This window comes from Nuphar pumila, chromosome 10 (genome assembly GCF_984573655.1).
Source record: "Nuphar pumila chromosome 10, dmNupPumi1.hap1.1, whole genome shotgun sequence".
NCBI classification, from domain to species: domain Eukaryota; kingdom Viridiplantae; phylum Streptophyta; class Magnoliopsida; order Nymphaeales; family Nymphaeaceae; genus Nuphar; species Nuphar pumila.
In genome coordinates this window covers 9042345-9064424 of record NC_143258.1, presented here as the reverse complement: position 1 = coordinate 9064424, position 22080 = coordinate 9042345, and the positions used below count along the sequence as shown (strand labels likewise).

At 39.2% G+C, this 22080-nt stretch overlaps 1 protein-coding gene across 3 annotated transcripts; it reads left to right on the top strand.

The window, feature by feature from the left end:
• Nucleotides 1–4434: 4434 nt before the first annotated feature.
• LOC149823445 (receptor-like protein kinase At3g21340) lies at nucleotides 4435–21078 on the top strand. 3 transcript variants are annotated; one of them, XM_090018842.1, is made up of 13 exons: nucleotides 4435–4557; nucleotides 5527–6058; nucleotides 7104–7546; nucleotides 7816–7948; nucleotides 8675–8743; nucleotides 8823–8894; nucleotides 9537–9608; nucleotides 9695–9882; nucleotides 18327–18544; nucleotides 18648–18774; nucleotides 19586–19654; nucleotides 19751–19940; nucleotides 20460–21078. In XM_090018842.1, the coding sequence occupies exons 1-13, from the start codon at nucleotides 4485–4487 to the stop codon at nucleotides 20887–20889; spliced, it is 2616 nt and encodes an 871-aa protein (XP_089874968.1). In that variant the 5' UTR covers nucleotides 4435–4484; the 3' UTR covers nucleotides 20890–21078. The 3 variants fall into 3 exon arrangements, with proteins under 3 accessions (XP_089874968.1, XP_089874967.1, XP_089874966.1); XM_090018841.1 differs by having other exon boundaries at nucleotides 7104–7585; nucleotides 18330–18544; XM_090018840.1 differs by having other exon boundaries at nucleotides 7104–7585.
• Nucleotides 21079–22080: the final 1002 nt, after the last annotated feature.

Sequence of the window (22080 nt, the reverse complement as noted above, 5' to 3'; positions counted from 1 at the left end):
AAAGCTGCCAAGTTAACCAAACGTCAGGAGCATGAACCAAGAACATTCCTTGCAACAGGGATGAAACTGTGGACAGGCTAGACTTCAAGGGTTTTATTTTCCAACAGAAGAAAACTATGGGAGGCCCTCCCCTGGCCTACAAAGAAAATCTCTCTCTCTCTCTCTCTCTCTCTCTCTCTCTCTAAGAGAACTGATTATGGAAACAAATTCAAAAGTCCAACATCTGCAAAGATGGTGGACGAGTAAGAAATTGTACACACGATATCCATTGTCCATGTTGGGGAAGGCCCATTTAGGAGAAATTTCTAACCAACTACGAATTATCAAGGGAAAAAAATAAATCTGAAAATAGCTATAGCAAGAAATTCAAAAAAATTGCTGAAAAGTAATAAAAATTTGCAAAAAAATTAAGGCAAAGTAAGAAATAAACCAAATAAACTAAAAACTGATTTCAATATCTTCGTAAACTAACCTATTACAAAGATACCTCCAATGTAAATAGATGAAGCTTTCCTAATTCTAAATTAAGAAAACTACCTATTCTGATAATTTCTTAAAAAAGATAAAAAATATCTTAGATTTTTGGATTGGATACAAGATCCAAATACAAAAGAATTCAAACAAATAAAGATCCAAAATATAAATGGAGCCAAATGAAACCTGTGGACCCTTGTGTTTTGTCGCACTGATCCTGCATCAAATGAGTAAATATAAAGTTGACAATAAAATAATATATCTTGTTTCAAAAACAATAAAATATTGTCTTTTTTTATATATATATCATTCCTCTCATATAATTAGTCAAACCAAAAACAATACTTCCCTCGTCCCATTTCTCAAAACGATCATCCCACCGTTTCTGCCAGCCATATAAAAAACCAACCCTTGCGCGTTTGAATCACCGGAAAACACCGTGCGCGCAGGACGCGTGGTGTTCGTCGGCGACGAACTTGGGTGGTGCTCGTCCCACCGTTTTCCGACCTAACTTTGTCCTCTCTATTTTTTTTTTTTTGCATAAATTACAAGTTTACAACCTGCTTACGCAAGAGGAAGACAGGAAGATCAGCTCAAAAATTGCAAATTTTGAAGGAATAAAGCTATTTGTTAATCATTCAAAGATAAATTGCATCATCATATTGTTTTGCGCTTAATTCTTACAGTGTTGAATAGAATTTTTATTTCAGTCGGAAAAATCTTACCATATCCTTTTTTCAGTTAACCAGAAAAAAATTCAGAGGTTTTTCTTAAGTAAACGATTTGTTGAGTTCCTTTTGTTAAGTTGATTGCTTGGCTTCCTGCAAGTGTGAAGGGAAACAACGTGAATGGATCTTCAGAGTTTACTTGTGCTGCGGGTCATGCAGGTTTTTTTAATGATCTCCAACTAGTTTTTGGTTGACCCGCAACTAGTCAATCATACATACCACTGGGAAAAGACGACTGCCAGTCTGGAAATAATATTTAATGATCAATAAAAGTCTGTTTGACCAATTCCATTAAAAGATAAAGTTTACCCAATTATTGTTTGCATTATCAAGTACGCTGCAGAATTAGGTTGGCAGTTTCCATCAATTGTCTAAAGATTACTCAATTGTGGTTGACTAGCTGTGGGCACCACCAGTCCGCGGGATGCATCAAGCGCGGGCCTCACGCGACTCCGCCTTGCTGGATTGAGAATGAAGGACATGAAACGTAGGGATGGCAATGGACGGGGACGGGGACGGGGACGGGGGCGGGGGACAGGGTCTCCACCCCTGCCCCGTCTCAAGATTAGAACCTTCATCCCCGCACCGGGATGGATTTTAACCTTCACCCCCGCCTTCATCCCCGTTTCATGTCCTCCATCCCCTGTTCAAACGGGATGAGGCCCCGTTTCCCCGTAATCTATTGCCATCCTTTTGAAGGATTGCTGATGGGGAGGGGATCGGGGCGGGGTGGGAAAAAGTGTAAGTTCATCCCCGCCTCCATACACGAATGGGGATGGATTTTAACCTTCGTTCCCGCCTCCATCACTGTTTCATACCCTTCATCCCCAGTTCAAATGGGGCGGGGCCCCGCTTTTCCCTCCACTGCCATCCCTAATGAAACGGGAATGGAAGCGGAGATGTAGGTTAAAATTAAAACCGGTGCAGGAGGAAGGTGGAGATAAACTTATGCTTTCTCCCGTCCTCGCCTCATCCTCTATCCACGTTGATAAAATAACTGAAATACCTTTAGAGATGGCAGTTGACTGAGAAGAAACGGGGCTTTGTCCTGCCTCGCCCTGTTTTGACTGGGAATGGTGGACATGTATATAGAGAGAATGGAAGTGGGGATGAACGTTAAAATCAAAACCTGTGTGGGAATGAAGGCAGGGATGGATGGTAGAATTTTGAGATGGGGCGGGGTGAAGATCTTGTTTCCTGCCTCCGACCCAGTCCACTGCCATCACTAAGTCCATGCGTTCATGCAAACGCAGGATGAACGGACACAATATTGGTGTGTTTCGTGGATGCTTATTTTGTTTTAGCCACTACTCGGTGTCCCTCCATAAAACAGTGTTAAACGGACAGTCTTGGACCAAAAATTTTAGGGTGTACGGACAGTGCATCCTGTCCAGTTCAAGGACGTCCTGGTGAATCCTGTTCACGTGCATCCGTGATTCAAACACAACCTTAATTCCGGATAATAGCCAGCAAAATCGATTTGGAAAACCTCTTTTCGAGTCTCCAAATACCAAAAGAAATAGTTGACTTCCGTTCTTTGAAGGAAATCTGTAAAAAAAGTAACGTTTTTTTTTTATTTTGAGAAAAGTAGAGCATTTTTTTGTGAGAGAGAGAATGATAGAAGTTCAGGACATTGAAAACAGCAACAAAAAAAGTTAACCTATAAACTCATCTGTTTTTGGGAAGCTCTTGATATTCCATGAAAAATATCATATAAATGCCATTTTTTTTTTACCTTGATCGTCTTCAAAAGCTATGGGGGCAGGTTGTATGTTCCTCCCCACCCCGAACACGTGACCCGCATGTTTGGTGTCCGAATGAGTGCCATGTTCGCGCTCATTCGGCTTTCATGTACGGAGGAATATCTTATGACCCACGATATTCCTCAGTAAACACCCGAACAGCCGAATGAGCGCCAATGTGGTGCTCATTCGGACCCCGTACACGCCCCCAACCTGCTCTCAAAAGCTAAAACAGAATTAAACCCCATATTTTATTTGCTGCTTTTTTATAACTCATTTTTTGTGAGAAGCACATCAGGTCATGCTGAACATGAGCTTTTTGCTCATGCCAACATCCTGGCCGTCTGTTTGAATTTTGGATGAATGCCACTTAGCATATAATTGTTCTGTTGACTTTTTAACTTTTCAAAATACAAAACTAACGGCCACGATGTTGGCATTTGCAAAAAAAAAAAAACTCATATTCAGGTTGACCTGTTCTGCTTCCTTTTTTATGCCTTTTTTTGTGTACATCTTTATTAGTCTTTTTGAAAGGCAAAACCATTTTAATCGTGGACTCTTATTTAACTAATTTTTAGCCCACAAGGACTCCGCTCATATGGTGGGAGGGGATTACCAATGATTGTGTATGAAACAAGCAAATTCAGCTTATTTTTAATCATTTTTAGAGGGTTGAAATATTTTTAATATTTTTTAGTATTTTACAGACACATGTCATCTGTTGGTTAAAAATTCGCCTATTCAGCCCGATCCGGATCAGAGATTGAATCGGTAGATTCTCTTAATGGTTCTTAAAGTGGATTCAGGCCAATCTGACAACATTGGTTAGGACTTAGGCTCCGATACCCCACGGATATAGTTGTATGATTGGTAGGAATAAGACTAACCCCAACCATAGTAACAAAAGTTAAAAACGGCAAAATATTGTTTTTCAAAAGCTCACGAGAATTTGAAAATTCTTCATAACATTTTTTTCGACAAAATCTCGGCAATAAAAAATAAATTAAAAAATATCAAAATTAATTATTATAAGAAAATAATAATAAAAATTATTTAAAAATAAAAATACACTGTTTTTTTCATGATAAATAGCCATTTAAAACGTAAACATTGCGTTTAAATCATGGTATTTATGTTTTTCCATAAATCTCGCAATATTATCGAGAGATTTTCATAAATCTCCCGATATTTGTCACTGTGACCCCAACTTTCCTATCAAAAAAAAGAAAGAAAGAAAGAAAGAAGAAAACTGTTCTTTTTGCCTTTCCACTAATTGCTTACGTTTTAATGAAGAGATCTTACTCTTGGTTTCGTTGACTTGTAATGAAGCTTCAGTTACCACGAAACAGACCATAACTGGTGAAATGTGATCTTTATCATGATTCATCCTCACGTTTCCTCCAATCAAGTGCCACTGTGAACCAACAAATTTTCAACTAGAGCCCACCATTTAGGTATAAGTAGTTTTCAAGTGTGTAGTCTCTGAACTCATAGGGAGGTTGGTTTGAGAAGTCTGCCTCGTCTTCCTGCGTTGGAGGTCATGGCGCTAGCATCACTCCATATTTTGTGGCTACTTCTTCTGGTTCATTGCATAGCTTCTGCATCAGCTGCTCGTGAGTTTCTTCAAGCTTTTCCTTTCTTTTGGTTTCTCAGATTTTAGGGAGGGTGACAATCATAGGGGCCGGAAGGAAAATTTTCATCACTGTACAACAAGATTTCTTATGACTCTAAGGGCGCGTTTGCCTTACATTGAGGGCTAGTCCCCCTTGAGAATGAGACTCCCTTAATTTCCTTGGGGGGGGGATGCTCCTGTTTGCATTGCCGCAGTGAGGGACTGAGGAAATGCATCAGGTAGGTGGGTGCGTTTCGGTTTTGGATTTGGTACCGGCTCTTGATCCACCTGGATGGGCAGCGGGATATAGAAAATCACCATCATCAATCGTAATTTTCCCATCTCGTGTGATTCTGCAGAAACCCCTGTTTTCCGAGGCAATCAAACGCGCCCTAAAAATGTCTAGAATACCTTGATTTTTTCTTGCATGCAATTGGTTGTCTGTACGTACCACAAGTTGGGACACTGCAGCATGCCTGCTGCAGTATCCCAATCTGTGCCTGCCATTTGTTACTTTGTATATGTGGGGTGCATCCGATATCCCCTTAAAATCTTGAAAAGGACAATGCTCTCTCTCTCTCTCATGAAATCCTGTGTTTAATCAAGTGTGATGACCAAGAATCATGAGTTTTTTTTATTCTTTTATTTTTCTTGAAAACAACTCTGTTCTTAGCTGATGGCTTCATTGCTAGTTTTGGGTTCAGGGGATAGACTATGTATGGCCATGATTAATTATCTTACTGTGGTTAACCACATGAATTAGGTTTTCCTTATCTCCCATGTCTAGCTAGGGGCTGATTGTCTGCCTCGTAGTTAGTGTTAGTCACCATGGTTCTCTTCTAATAACAGTTTTGTTTGCTTCCAAAACAAAAACTCTTTGAAAGAAAAGCATACAAGTTAATATGCCAAACAGTTTCTAGGAAAATCATAACTTGCTTTCTTAACATCATTTCTTCTTGCACAATTGCAGTGTTTCTGAGCATCGATTGTGGTACAAATGGTTCATATGCCGATAGTACTCTGGGCTTCACATGGGTTGGCGACGCACAGTATATACAAACTGGGAAAACTGCAAAAGCTCAAATCAGTAGTTTAGTTTCTCAGTCATTGAACACTCTCCGGTACTTCCCACCAGGGAAGAACAAGAACTGTTACTCCATACCTAACGTTGGTAATGGCAACAAGATTCTTGTGCGTGCTCAGTTTTACTACGGGAATTATGATGGATTGGCATCACCACCGATATTCGATCTGCAGTTCGACGGGAACGAATGGTCGGAGGTCTACACTTCCTTGAATGAATCAGCCATCTTTGAGATGATCTATGTTACCAAAGTTGATAACATCAGCGTGTGTGTTGCTCAAACCAAGCCTAACAACACTCCTTTCATCTCTTCTCTTGAAATAAGGGAGCTAGACTCAAAAATGTATAGCAGCATGGATGTTAAGTATGGTCTCTTCACCAAAAGCAGGCCTGCCTATGGATCACCCAAGCTTGTAAGGTAATACATGATCGACATTTTTTTTTTATGAAACAAAGAAACCACCTTCCTGAAAAAACACCTCGTCACACTGAGTCACCTTCCTTCCGAAGAGTCACCTAGATTCCCCTAATGCAAGGGGTGACGCCTATGAGAATAATGAAACCTTGAGCAGCCTAGGCCCCCCTCCCACTGCCATAACCCTTTGGGGCTAGTACATGATTGGCATACTAGCACATTTTTGTCATTATCAAAATCTTAGGATCTAGTAGTTACCATGTTTTTGCAACTTTTTACTTATATTAATTGTGTAAATTGCTAGATTTATTTGAAGTTAATATAGTAATTTTGTTTCTGAATTACAAAATATTGATCTGTCATTAGATTAACCGTGGTCATTTTTCATAGTGTATATATATATATATATATATATATATATATATATATATATATATATATATATATATATATATATATATATATATATATATATATATATATATATATATATATATATATAGAGAGAGAGAGAGAGAGAGAGAGAGAGAGAGAGAGAGATGGGTAGGTGTTAAATGATATATGCTAAATGGGTTTTTCTGCTCTTCTGGTATTTTTTTCGCAGTTCTGACCCCATAAATGTGTTGGGAATGGTCGATTTAAGAGGAATCTGCACCTGGATCATGTATTTTTGAAGAAAAAATGATATTTGGAGCTTAAAAATTTTACAAAGATTTTGGACCGTTGATTTTTCAAACCTTATAAAAATCCACCGTGTCGGAATCGAATACTTAAAGAGGTGAACCCTATAAAATCAAGTACATAGATCACATCTGTACGGTCAGAATTTAAAAATAAAATGAAAAAAGCCCCAAAAACCTATTTAGCTTGCGGTTGAGCACCAAATGAGTTTAGTATATATATATATATATATATATATATATATATATATATATATATGTTTTAAGCAAGTAAGTAAACCAGTAGAAATCAGCCGCTAATATCCATTAAGCGCATGCTCTGATTACAAATTAAAAATGATTTAAGCAATGTGATGCCCCTTTTGCAGGTTTCCAGATGATCCCTACGATCGTTTCTGGTTCCCAAAGAACAACTATACAAACGTGGGGCTGAAGTCCTTGACGAGTAGCATTGATCCAATAACAGATTCTCTGCAAGATCAACCCCCAAAAGCTGCGCTGAAACACGCAATAACGCCAATAATATCAAATTCAACCATCCTCGCCATCCCAAACCCCTTAACTTCTTCCGACTCGATCGCTTATTTTCTCAATATGTATTTCGTCGAAGTGTCTCCCAATGTCAGCAGGTCCTTCACCCTTCTCTTAGACGACCAGCTATTCTATTCCAAGTCCATAGTTCCTAAACCAGCGGTGCTCCAACTTTACAATACTAACCGGAATCTATCGACTGCGTCCGTTTTCAAATTGGTGAGCGACAACAGCTCCACTCTGCCCCCTATCATCAATGCAGCTGAGTTCTTTATTCTTGGTGATTGGCCGCTCACCAGTGGAACTGATGCTTACAATGGTATATATATATATAAACTCTCTCTCTCTCTCTCTCTCTCTCTCTCTCTCTCTCTACTTGCATCTCTCCTTTTCTTTTTTCCTTTTTTGGGGCTCCTTGGCATGTCTTGGGCCCGTGTTTGGTTTCTCGGTAGGTTCAATGTTGGTTGAACCTGTTTTCGTTTCGTAATGTTGATGGTTATAGTTCGGCTCTCTCTCTCATTTATGTTTTTTTCCTTACGTTGCGCTCAGTGAAAGCATTGAGTGATCTTCAGAGCAGCTATGTGCAACTCCAAGCATGGGGAGGTGATCCTTGTCTTCCCACCGGATATGCCTGGGAGTGGGTCAACTGCAGTACTGATTCCATACCGCGAGTTACTGCATTGTGAGTTTTTTCTTTAATTTTTCTTTTCCTTATCGTGAATTAGTCGTCATGAATTACTTTGGCTGATAACTACATCGTGTGGACATGCTCATATGGGTATGGGTGAAAAAGTAGACTTCGGTTCCATTCATCTCCTATGCCATCCCCCATCTTCACACCCCTCTTACATCCTATCATGCAAGTTGTTTGGTCTGGCCCTATAGATGGATTCATCATGATTGATTTAGTAAGATTCGACCCTTGGATCAAATTTTTTCAATGAAAAATTATGATTTTTTGAATCACAAAGTATTGTCCTTTGTCAACCGTTTGATTTTTAAATTGCCAAAAAATCCAACACACCTAGTTGATTTCTGCGATTTAAATGTCCATCTTCATTAAATGAATCATGTGGATCACATCTGTGGAGTCCAATTTGATCAAATTAAATAACTTGTATTAATGAAATCCCAAGGATAGGGATGACTTAGGAGATGAGTGGAACCGATTTGGAAAAATTATGTCAATGCAGCCTAACTTACCAGCTCGATAGTAGTTGAGTTTAAAATAGACTTGAACCTACTTGATACTGGGCTGACAAATTAAGATTGGGCAAACAGCCTGCAACATACAATGAAGGGAATGCATGACAAAAATAATTTGTGCCTTTGAAACTTGGTCGATGTCCACCAGCCAAAACTAAACATAGTAACTCCCTTGTTTGTTTTCCTGCTTTTTTCCTTTCAGGTATTTGAGTGGTTATGGACTCAACGGTTCCCTCGCAGAATTCAGTGCTTTGACTGCTCTTAAAATAATGTGAGTTATTTGTTAATGTGGTAAAGTAATCATATTTATTTTAGCACTATAATAAGAGCTCTTAATTTGTTGGTGGCAGCGATTTGCATAACAACAGTTTGAGCGGAAGCATTCCCGCTTTTCTTGGCAATCTTCCATCCTTGCAGGAATTGTAAGTACAAAACAATTACCGACGCTTTTATGGCAACTGCACACACACACACAACTAGGTGGGAAAAACGAGCCTTTCAGTTATTGCTCAAAAGAACTACCGAGGACGCTAAAACCACATTGGGATTTGCTTCTAATCTTAGTCAAACTTTTTATTCTTTTTGGGGAAAAATATTTATTTGATTGATGAACAAAGATGATGCAGTAGAGGCTAGAGAACAACAAGCAGTCACCCAAAGGAATGCAGAAAATCACAGAGCAAAAACAGAGGACAGAAAATATAAAATAGGTCTGAATCTAGAACCCCAATAAGGCCTTGATAGAAACACCTCTGAAGATCATACACAGTTACCAACATTAATTCTACTTGTCTTTAACATAAGTTGTCTGAATTTTGGCAAATGATGAACTACGCAGTTGATTAGGCCCTTCGAGAAATATCCATCCCCCTAAGGGCGCTTTTAGGGAACCATGTAGCCATAGGAAGGCTTAAAGCAAGGTAGCAACCTTTGGCTGAGAATTAAAGGTGATATTGTGAGAATCATCCTAGCATAAGATGATCAACCCCAAGTTTACATTGTGAGAATGATTCTGTCATAACATGATCATCAACCCCAATAAACAAGTGTTTGTTTTACTGCAGGAACTTGGCCAATAATAATTTTACTGGGGCATTGCCGTCGTCACTGAGCAGCAACTCAAAGATTAAGATCAAGTAGGTGATACAAAAACATATATGCACCTTATTCGTTTTTTCCAATTGATGCCAACTGAAATTCTTTTGATTGAAAATTTTTGCAGCATTTCAGGCAACAATATTACAGGCAACAGCAGCTCAACCATCATTACAGACAATTCGAAAAAGACCAATGTGGGCGCGATAGTAGGGGGCATCCTTGGTGCATTGTTGTTGTTGGCTGTGATTGGTGGTGCTTTTTTCATTTTCTACCGCAAGAGGAAAACTAGCACTGCGGCGATACTGAACCCAAGTATGCTATCTGACACTTTCCTCTTCTTTTTTTTCAATTGTCAACCGTAGGGCCTTTTGACTAATGGCCACTAGAGATTCCCTCGTATGGATGGACCGGGTTAGATGCTGGGGGTAAGGTCTCCACCGGTTTTGATTTTAACCTTCATCCTCATTTCATGTCCTTCATCCCCGATCCAAACGGGGCGGAGCCCCATTTTCTCCGGTCCACTACCATCCTTGAAGGAGGAGGTCCGTTGAAGGGTATTTTAATTATTTTACTAACGGGAATCAGAGACGGGGCAGGACGGCGTGGAGGAACGCCTAAGTTCATCTCTACCTCCATCCCTGCATGGGTTTGGATTTTAACCTTCATCCCCGCCTTCATCGATCCTCATTTCATGTCTTTCATCCCCGGTCCAAACCGAGCGAGGCAGGGCAGAGCCCCATTTTCCCCCTGATCCACTGCCATCCCTATGCCTGACTGGCATTTGTCTTCAACATGTATGGCACACACAAATTATGTTTAAGGATGAGATTGTGGGTTGGATGTTGTTTATCTCAACCATGAATGACGAGTAATGCATAGGTTCCTGACCATTTAGCTCCTTAACCCTCTTAGACCCTTTTGAAAAATGCATTTTATTTATTTATAACCGAAGAAACCACACAAAGACTTGGCCGCGCTGGCTCAACCTGACATACGTATGATCCTCAAGACGCAGGGTAAAAATCCAAGGTTAGGAACACTAGTTTGCGCAGAGGGGCAACACTCATAGTAATTGAACCTTGACTGCCCGTCTAGCAGCCAAGGCCCCACTCCACTGTGCCAACCTCCTGACTGGCTTTAAAAAATGCACGTACATATGTTTTTGCTTAATACAAACCTATAAATGTGTTTATCATTACTTATTTAATAACAACCATGCTTTGGATTAAATTAATTTAACAAAAAATCTTGATTTTAGTTAATAAACATTTTTATTTTTATATCTATAGATAAAATAGGTTTAAACTAATACATATTTTCTACTAACTAAAGCACAGAGATCACACTTAAAGGTGACATTTGGATGACACCCAAAACCTAGTTATAAATTGGGTTTGAGCTGTAAACTCTGTTTTGTGCCCAAAACCTGGTGTCAAACCAGTTTTTTATATAAACCTTATTAACTGAAAAAAGGCCCCCACCCCATGTATGCAACCTAGTTTATCGGGCATCCCTTTCACCACCCTAGACTCTCTCTTTCTCTCTCCCCACCCCCACCTCATCTGAGTCCCATTTTCCAGCCAGACACCATTTGGAAAGTGGCCGAAAAAAATCTGGTTTTTTTTTTCACCATTGGCGGTGACCGGCCAGAAAATGATTGGCCAATCATTTTTTTTCTTTTTTGCATCCCTTTTTATTTTTGACATGGCCGGCCATTTTTCAGCCAGCTACATTCTGAATGGTTGGCCAACCATTCCCTTTTTTTTGGGGGTTTTTTTTCATATAGTTAATGGATGGCTGGCCATTTCCCAACCACCGACCAGTCGGAAAATAACAGGTTATTTTTTTTCTTTTTTTTATCGTTTTTTGACTAAAAACCTAAACACCAGGTTTTTGGCAAACCTAGAAAACCTGGTTAACAGGTTATTATTTTTCTTTTTTTTATCGTTTTTTGACTAAAAACCTAAACACCAGGTTTTTGGCAAACCTAGAAAACCTGGTTTGATGCAAAACCTAGTGTGCCAAAACCAGCCTATGCCCTCCTGTCATCCAAACTAAGTGACCGGGTCGGGTTTGGTTTGGACCCAGGTAGAACTGAACCAGATTTTCGGGTATGGTATCAGGTCTGAACCTGGGAATAATCAGGTCCACTATAAAAAAAAACCATACTCAGACCCGATAAAAACTACATGAACTAAACCCGGACCGTACCATGTAAAACAAAAGTTTTTATTATTTTTACATTGAAAATTTGCGGGTCTTTATCGGAACTCGGGTCAGGTCCGAATCTGGTAGAAAATTTCAGAAACTATACCTGGGTCCGTGTATTAATCAGACCTCCGGGTCTGGACCCAGGTCTTAATCTGGTCTTCTTATTTATCACCATACCCGGACCCTATAGGGTCTAGTTCGTATAAACCAGGCCAGTTGATAACCCTAATCCAAACAGTGTCTATGAGTTTCCCTCAATTAAAAAACACATTCAAATATATTTTCTAGACGGTCTAAAAGATTAATGGTTTGGAACTTATAGTCTTATACATTACTCCATATTTGACATTTAAAAAAAAACAATTTAGGATCTGACTTTTATCCTAATTTCCAATATAAGCATGATGTTTCTAAAAATCTAAATTGAGCCAGTGTTTTCACCAAGCTTGGGCTGAGTAAGGGCTTATCCCTTGTCTTAATGCAAGAGGCTGATTGATGATGGGACCTTGAACACCAAGGCCCCTTATACTGCACCAAACCCCTTGGGGATGACATTCAGTGATTAGACCAAGTGCCTTGCAGGTACTCATTTCTCTCACCTGATCTCCTCTCCAAAAGAAAAGGTAGGGTTTTTCTATGTCGGTGTGCATCAATACCAATGGTAGCTTTGAATAGATATCAAGAAGGGCAGTTGGCCTAGATGGTATTCCTATCGAGGCTTGGAAATGCTTGGGAGAGAAAGGTTTAGAATGGTTGACAAATCTTTTTAACAAGATTTGGCGGACAAATAAGATGCCTAATGAGTGGAGGAAGAGTACTTTGGTGCCTCTATATAAAAATAAGGGTGATATACAAGATTGCACAAACTATCGTGGTATAAAACTCATGAGTCATACTATAAAACTTGGGGAGAGGGTGATTGAGTCTAGGTTGAGGAAGGTTGTCATGATATCGGAGAATCAATTTGGTTTTATGCTTGGAAGATCAACTATGGAAGCTATACATCTTCTTAGACAACTTATCGAGAGAAATAGAGAGAGGAATAAAGATTTGCATATGGTTTTTATTGATTTAGAGAAGGCATACGATAGAGTACCTAGGGACGTTCTCTGGTGGACAATGATGAAGAAAGGTGTTTCTCTCAAGTACATTAAAATAATTAAAGATATGTATGAAGGAGTAGTAACCAATGTCCGCACTTGTGGAGGGGTGACAACCAATTTTCCTATAACGGTTGGGTTACATCAAGGATCTGCTTTAAGCCATTTCCTATTTGCTATAGTGATGGATGAGCTTACGAGATCAATTCAAGAAAATGTGTCGTGGTGTATGTTGTTTGTTGATGATATTGTTTTGATTGATGAGTCTAGAGCTGGGGTTAATGCTAAGTTAGAATTATGGAGACAGACATTAGAAGCAAGAGGTTTTAAGTTGAGTAAGAGTAAGACAGAATACATGGAATGTCGGTTTAGTAAGCAACAAAGTAATGATGAGAGTGTAGTGAAGCTTGGTGAGCAAGAAATACCGGTGGATGATTGTTTCAAATATTTGGGATTTATCATTCAAAAGTATGGAGAAATTGATGGAGATGTAAATCATAGGATAAAGGTTGGGTGGATGAAATGGAAAAGTGCAACTGGAGTGTTGTGCGATCGTAGAATGCCATTGCTGTTGAAGGGAAAGTTTTATAGGACGACTATTAGGCCTGCTTTACTATATGGTACGGAATGTTGGGCTGCCAAGAGACATCATATTCAAAAAATGAGTGTAGCTGAGATGCGTATGCTGAGATGGATGTGTGAAAATACAATAAAAGATAAGATTCAGAACGAGGAGATACGTAAGAAGGTAGGCGTTGCACCCATTGAAAATAAGATGAGAGAGAACCGTTTACGGTGGTTTGGACATATTCGGCGAAGGCCTAATGATGCTCCAGTTAGAAGAATGGAGAAATGGGAAAATATATTAGTTAAAAGAGGTCGGGGTAGGCCTAGGAAGACATGGATGGAGGTGATAGGAAAGGATATGAATGCTTTGAATCTCACCAAGGACATGGCATTGGATAGAAATGTTTGGAGGAGAAGGATTCATGTGGAAGACCTATAATGATTTTCTTTTTTGGTTCATATTGCCGACCCCAATTATTTTGGGATGAAGGTGTAGTTGTTGTTGTTGTTTGTTGTTGCAAGTTGAGGTTAGGCTAGGGATGGCAAGGCCCCCCCGCCCCGTTTGGACAAAGGATGAAGGGCATCAAACGGGGATGGTGGCGGGGATGAAGGTTAAAATCTATCCTCGTGCGGGGATGGACTTACGCTTTCCCCAACCCCATCCCATCCCCGTCCCAATCCCTGCCTTGCTCCGCCTCGCCCCGTCCCCAATCCTTCAAGGGATGACTATAGACCGAGGAGAAATGGCCTGCCTCCTCCCCGTTTGGACCGGGGATGGGGGAAGGGGTGGAGGTTAAAATCCATCCTCGTGGGGGGATGGAGGTTTGGATTTTAAGATGGGGTGAGGGTGGAGACCTTGTCCCCCGTCCCCACCCCGGTCCACTGCCATCCCTAGGTTAGGCAGACCCACTAGTTATTATTCAATATACCACTCGGTTTTGAACCTGCAAAATTCCACCACAGGAAGACATGCACTAGCAGCTCCTACCAACCACGCTGAGCCCTTGTTGGTAGTTAGATACCTTTTATGACAACACATTTCCCAGCATCCTGAGCTGATGAGACTCTTGAACGATCAGGACTCAATTAAATCAGGAACTCGGATCAGGTGATATGCTATATCACCATTGTTAATGACTCATTGAGATATAGCAATTAGACCATTGATGATGGCAGCACAAAAGACTGGTACAATATTATGGGCCTAAATGACCATTAAAGGTCCTTTGGGTGCCAGCCATCGATGCAATGAACGGTATGTGTGATCATAGAAGCCAATGAGTTTGCGAGCTCTGCATCAAACAGAAAATGACTGTAAGTGAGTTGACCTTCCGAACAACATAGAGAAAAGAGCGACAGCGAGACTTGGAAGTGCACAAATGGGTTGCCTACATTGTAGATTGGCCTCAACTTTTTTCAGGGCCCTTGGTGCTCTAGATGAATGGATCCAAACACTAATACTGGATGGTTGAAAATAAATACAGAAACAACCGGATGCCATTCATGACATGAATAAACAACATTCAAAGGGCACCATCAGAGGGGCAAGAGCTGGAAACCATTTCCGAAATGAAAAAAAATGTATGGGAAACGCTTTTCCCAAAGAAAACACGTTTCCCAGGTTTTTTTGTTTCGTGAGATACATATTTTTCATGTTTAGTTTCATTAGTTTATTATACTATTAGGTTTTTTTTTTCCCTTAATGTTTCTCATGTGTTTCCCACACGTTTCCAATAGTTTCTTAGTTCTTTTCCTAGTTCGTTCCCCGTTTTTGGTTTCCCAAGTGCCTGAAAAACTTGGTTTCCCATTTCTGTTTCCCAAGACATTTCACATTAATCGGCACCTATTGATGGGGGTGGTGATTCAAGGGAGGGCATAGAATCTTCCCATTTTCAGTTGAATGTGTTGTATCATTTAGGTTTTTTTTTTTATGACAATTCTGATCATTGGTCATACTATACTGCTTAAGCATTGAATGGATATTTAAGAATTTGATTGAACCATATAAGTAATCATTTACTTCACTTGTGTGCTATTTTTAACATAATTCTTCCTGAATTGTCTTGTTTTTATTTTTTATAGTTCTTTTAAATTGTTTGAAAAAGCTACTTTTTTAATCAGACTTATTGAAAATGATTCATTTCGAACAAAATTCTGAGAACACTGGCGCGTTTAACTAAATTTGGGTCCACATCTGATAAGTCCTAACCATACGTATTCAAGTTAACTTGAATAATCAACCAGTTTACACGTTTAGTATAATCAACCCATGATTGTCCGTAGCAAATGATTGTTCAGGTGCTTATTACTTACTAATACTAGTAGGGTCGGCTAACCCCAGCTTCAACAACAAACAACAACAACTACGCCTTCATCCCAAAACAATTGGGGTCGGCGATATGAACCAAAAAAGAAAATCATTCTGGGTCTTCCACATGAATCCTTCTCCTCCAATCATTTCTATCCAATGCCATGTCCTCGGTGAGGTTCAAAGCATTCATATCCTTTCCTATCGCCTCCATCCATGTCTTCCTAGGCCTACCCCGACCTCTTTTAACTAATATATTTTCCCATTTCTCCATCCTTCTAACTGAGGCATCATTAGGCCTTTGCCGAATATGTCCAAACCACCGTAAACGATTCTCTCTCATCTTATTTTCAATGGGTGCAACACCTACCTTCTTACGTATTTCTTCGTTCCGAATCTTATTTTTTATTGTATTTCCACACATCCATCTCAGCATACGCATCTCAGCTACACTAATTTTTTGAATATGATGTCTCTTGGCAGCCCAACATTCCGTACCATATAGTAAAGCGGGCCTAATAGTCGTCCTATAAAACTTTCCCTTCAACCGCAATGGCATTCTACGATCGCACAATACTCCAATTGCACTTTTCCATTTCATCTACCCAACCTTTATCCTATGATTTACATCTCCATCAATTTCTCCATACTTTTGAATGATAGATTACAAATATTTGAAACAATCATCCACCGGTACTTCTTGCTCACCAAGCTTCACTACACTCCCATCATTACTTCGTTGCTTACTAAACCGACATTCCATGTATTCTGTCTTACTCTTACTCAACTTAAAACCTCTTGCTCCTAATGTCTGTCTCCATAATTCTAACTTAGCATTAACCCCAACTCTAGACTCATCAATCAAAACAATATCATCACCAAACAACATACACCACGACACATTTTCTTGAATAGATCTCGTAAGCTCATCCATCACTATAGCAAATAGGAAAGGGCTTAAAGCAGATCCTTGATGTAACCCAACCGTTATAGGAAAATTGGTTGTCACCCCTCCACAAGTGCGGACATTGGTTACTACTCCTTCATACATATCCTTAATTATACTAATGTATACATATCCTTAATTATACTAATGTACTTGAGAGAAACACCTTTCTTCATCATTGTCCACCAGTGAACGTCTCTAGGTATTCTATCATATGCCTTCTCCAAATCAATAAAAACCATATGCAAATCTTTGTTCCTCTCTCTATTTCTCTCAATAAGTTGTCTAAGAAGATGTATAGCTTCCATAGTTGATCTTCCAGGCATAAAACCAAATTAATTCTCCGATATCATGACAATCTTCCTCAACCTAGACTCAATCACCCTCTCCCAAAGTTTCATAGTATGACTCATGAGTTTTATACCACGATAGTTTGTGCAATCTTGTATATCACCCTTATTCTTATATAGCGGCACCAAAGTACTCTTCCTCCACTCATTAGGCATCTTATTCTTATATAGAGGCACCAAAGCAATCTTGTATATCACCCTTATTCTTATATGCTAACCCCAGCTTGCCTTAACAAAAAATAAAAAGTGTAAAGATCAAGTGTCTGCATCCATATCCAACAACACAGGTCAGATTTGCATCCATATATTTGGTTGAAACTTTTTCAATTCAATCAACAAGGTTTCTTCTTTATTTTTATTTTTGGATAGTTCAAGGAAAAACCCCGAGCGCAAAAAAAGCAAAAGGAGAAAACAATCACACACAAACAAAGATTTTATGTTTTTATTGATTGAGATATACAATAGAGAAGATGATGCCTCATTAAATAGGAGTCTACAATTTTTATATAAAGTCTACTAGTGTTGTTGGAAACAACAAGAAGTTTAGGATAAAATTATATAACTACCTTAAAAAATTCCACAAAAAATATGGATTTATATCCGGGAAGAAAGCATGCTCCACACTACTCCAAGTAAAACCCTTGAGGTTACACTGCTCATTGAATAGTACACCCAGCTTCGACATTGCATCAGGTAGATGAGTTTAATCTCATACCGGCACTCCATGTGGAACACTAGATGGGTTCAACGCGCCCATTACAACACCTTATCATCATACCCCATTTTGGAATCTCATTGATGCAAATTAATTTGACAAAAGCTGACTCCATAGATGTGATCTACATGGTTCATTTAGTGAATATTGGCATTCGAGTTGCTAGAACGAATAAGTGGTTGTTTGTGTGGTTGGATCCGGGGGCACTAAGACGGTGCATCTGGGGGACAAGAGTCGGACCTCCCCCATGGGACTCTTATGTCCCAAAAGAGTGGGACAAAAGTCTAGGGAGGGACGCATTTTACGCATGCTCTATAGGCCAAACTTCTTGCAAACATGGGGCAACCCTAAAGCGGGTTGCACTCGTCCAGCGGGCCAATGCGTACCATCAATCAAATGGTATTTTTTTACATTTATGAAAAATTAGCTGAATCGGACCTGCAGCGTATCGAAATTCTGCCAATACGATGTATATCGGCCGATATGCACTGATACTGATAACATTGGTTCTACCATGATTCTGGATCTAAGTCTGAATTCTTGTTCTTTTCTAATGTAGCAGGGAAAAATCTGGAGGAACGGGCTTTTCTAGATTCAGGAACCAACCATAGTTTCACTTATGCTGAGATACTGGATATCACCAACAACTTTGAAAAACTCATTGGTGAAGGAGGATCAGGAAATGTGTACTATGGCCGCCTTAAAAACAGTAGTGAAGTCGCTGTCAAGGTACTGAGGGAATCACTCCCTCATGGAACCAAGGAGTTTGTAGCAGAGGTCTGTATGCAGATCTCTGAGTTTATTGAGAAACCGCCAATTATATTTTCCATCTTAAGTTTGTAAACTTGATCAACAGTACTTACATTGTAATTCATTTCAGGTTAAGCTGTTAATGACAGTTCATCACAAATGCTTAGCTTCTTTTGTTGGGTATTGTGAGGAAGGCAAAAACTTGATTCTTCTTTATGAGTATCTTGGTGGCGGGACTCTAAGGCAGCTACTGTCAGGTACGTCCAATAGATGTTTTAGATTTATATTTTAGTATGTGCTTTTTGCATAGTACAATATGGCGGTAAACCAACTAAAGTTAAGTAAGCAAATTAAAGCTTAAGTTGCATTCTCAAGCCGCAGTCACTCTTGTGCTTTTATTCTAAGAAACCAATTGCAATCTCAAGGGCCCCTTTTCGTTATATGAAAAAAATGCTATGGTATTGCCCCTGTTTAATATAATATTATTGATTCAAAAATTTATGATTCTCAAGTTCCTTTGTTGGGACAAATATTCAAGAATTACTAAGTTCACAGGGCTGTGTACTAGAGAACTAGACATTAACTCTAAAGAAATCATTTCAAATTCAAGCTCCCCATCTTGTGATTGGTGAATTCCTTTATTGGTGCAAAATGTTATATGATGCTTAAGAATTATTAAGCTCAGGGGATCTCCATGAGCTCACTTATCTACTTAGTGAAATCGTAGCAATTACTGGGCAATTGGGCATCCACCAATCCACACACACACACAGAAACTGCATTTAATGCACCACAAATCATTATTCAACCCAAAAAGAATTACTTGATACTCATTTAAGAACTATATATTACAAACGGCTAAACTTTTTTTGACAGATGAAAGTTTTATTAAAAAATATAGGAAGAATTGAGCACATAAGCAGGGTGACGAGTGATTATGAAACAGAAAAGATTACTACAAAGACAAAGCAGAAATAAAATTAGAAAAAGAGCTGTTAGGAAAGCATTAAAAGGGGAGTTCTCTGCTCTCTGTTACAGTAGTGTTACAGATAAGTATTTGTCTTGCAGGAAAAAGTAGCATGTCCGCGTTCCTAACATGGGATAAACGCCTTCAAACAGCACTGAGTGTCGCAACCGGTAGACATCCATCCCCATTTTAGTCTAGTGCTTTCTTCTGCATCTATGCTTTTAAATATTTTAGCAATTAAGTTAACCTTACATTTTGCAACGCAGGGTTGGATTATTTGCATTCAGGATGTCAACCGTCAATCATTCACAGGGATGTGAAAACCACAAATATCCTTTTGAATGAAAAATTAGAAGCCAAAGTAGCAGATTTTGGGCTGTCCAAAGCAGGCCCTAATGATGACATGACTCATCTATCAACTGTGATTGCTGGCACACCCGGATATATTGATCCTGAGTATGTTTTCCTACCTAGATCATTGCATGTGTCGTTCAGTATTTTATATGGCAGAAATAATTAGACTCATCTCTAGCCTGGTTCATTTGATCTTGCCCTTGTCGTTGGTCTAGTTTCTTGGCTGCACCTATCATCAAATTGCATGTTACAACAAGGGAAAGTAAGAAATTAGAAGGAAATTGTTTCCTTGTGCAGGACAGAGAGAGAGAGAGGAGAACAAATTAGTGGGAGTTTTAGTTCATAGATAGTACACAATGCTTATGTGCACTTGTTCTTCACCAAATTGAGCTTAATATTTAGGCCTCATGGCACAATTTAGTCTGTCCAGAAATGAGCTTGGATTGGATTTAGGTTATTATACCGACCTAGACTGATTTTGCTGAAAGGCCCTAATGAGCCTAGTGTAGAATGACCATGTTTTACATTCAGTAGGGCATTCTCAGCATCATCATCAACATCATTACTAGTATCATCAATATATACTTAAACAAAGCTCTCAACCCTTTCTGCTAATTGCAGGTACTATCGTACAAACATGCTCACCAAAAAAAGCGACGTGTATAGCTTCGGTGTGGTTCTTTTTGAGCTCATGTCTGGATATCCTCCAATATTCAATATGTCTGGAGAGCGTTTACATATTGTTGAATGGGCAACAGTAAAGCTAAAGAGGGGAGATATCCAAAGTGTTGCCGACCCTAATCTGAGAGGGAAATACAATGCGAACTCCATGTGGAAAGTTGCAGACACAGCAATGTCATGCACCTCCGAAACTTCTATTCAGAGGCCTACCATGACTGAAGTAGTGAACCAACTGAAGGAGGCCATCGAGATGGAGTCTCAACAAGGGGCAACTGGTGTATCCTTCATCGAGCATGCAGCTGTATCAACATCATCAACAGAACTTTCTGGCTCATATATGACATCTGAACCTTCTCCCCAAGCAAGATAGAGCGCAATAAGCATGTCTATGACATCATAATCTTAAAAGGGAAACCAGTAATACATTTATATAAATGTTTCATGTAGATGATTTTTATGTGAATATTTTATTTTTTCATGGACAAATCATCTGTGAGTTTTGGTTCCAAAAAAATGTCCAGCCTTGGATTACATGTGTAAGCAATAAGCTTTTTTGTGGCATGTCCAGCTTGTCTCTATTTGTCCCCAAGGCATGTAATAATAGCCATTCCGTTGTTTTGTTATGATCATTTTTAATGTGTTATGTTCTTTGACCTTTTATCATCAACTATTTAAACAATCAAAACAACTCTTATCAATGTCACTTTCAATAAGAAAACTAATGCAGTCATCTAAGAAATGCAGTAGCGGGTATGCTTCTAAACAAACAGATAATTCTAACTGTCCTCTAATCCATGTTAAATCCGATTCTGGCCATCCTTTGCCTTCTCCCGACTATATGTCATGTTGCAAATTGAGTGCTGAATTCCATTAAACTTCGAAGATGCACGTATACCGTTCCATCCGAGCATATCTGCAAGCTACAACGATCCATCCCTTGCAAATATAAGTCCATATTTCCCTCTAAACTTCAAGTGTATAGCTATGATGAGTTCTCTCAAGGAAGTATCATAATCCCAACAAACTGAGGTCAATTCAAATTCGAGCATGCCACATGCACAAGTTTTTTGAAGAATTTGTTGGGGTTTTGTCTCAAATCTATTCAATGTAACCTTAGTTTTGTTCATTCTTTTTCCTATAATTACCTAAGTGAGTTTTATTAAACCATTCGCTAGTTTAGTCCCACGTTGAAGAGTTTGATAAAAATTTGAAAGTTGGGAAGAATAACTTACCAGAATTTTGTGAAATCCTTTTTAAAAGATGTGAGGACGCCGTATGTAAGTTTTGACCATCCTTTGCGGAAAGGTAAAGTCCAAACCAGTTTCTCGATTTTCGTAGTGTGAATCACTCCGCGGAGAAATGCAGGATTGCAATAGAATAAAAAAAATATGTATCTACTGAAATGAATAAAGAATTAAATAAGTAAATGAAAAGAGACAAATTAATCTGAAAAGTACTTTTTTCACACTTGAGGGTCAGCTTGGCTTTTTTTAGGCTCTTTTCCGTCTAGCAGCACTGCCACTGAGGTGGGAGGATTATTGCGGTGATTTTAGCAGTGCTT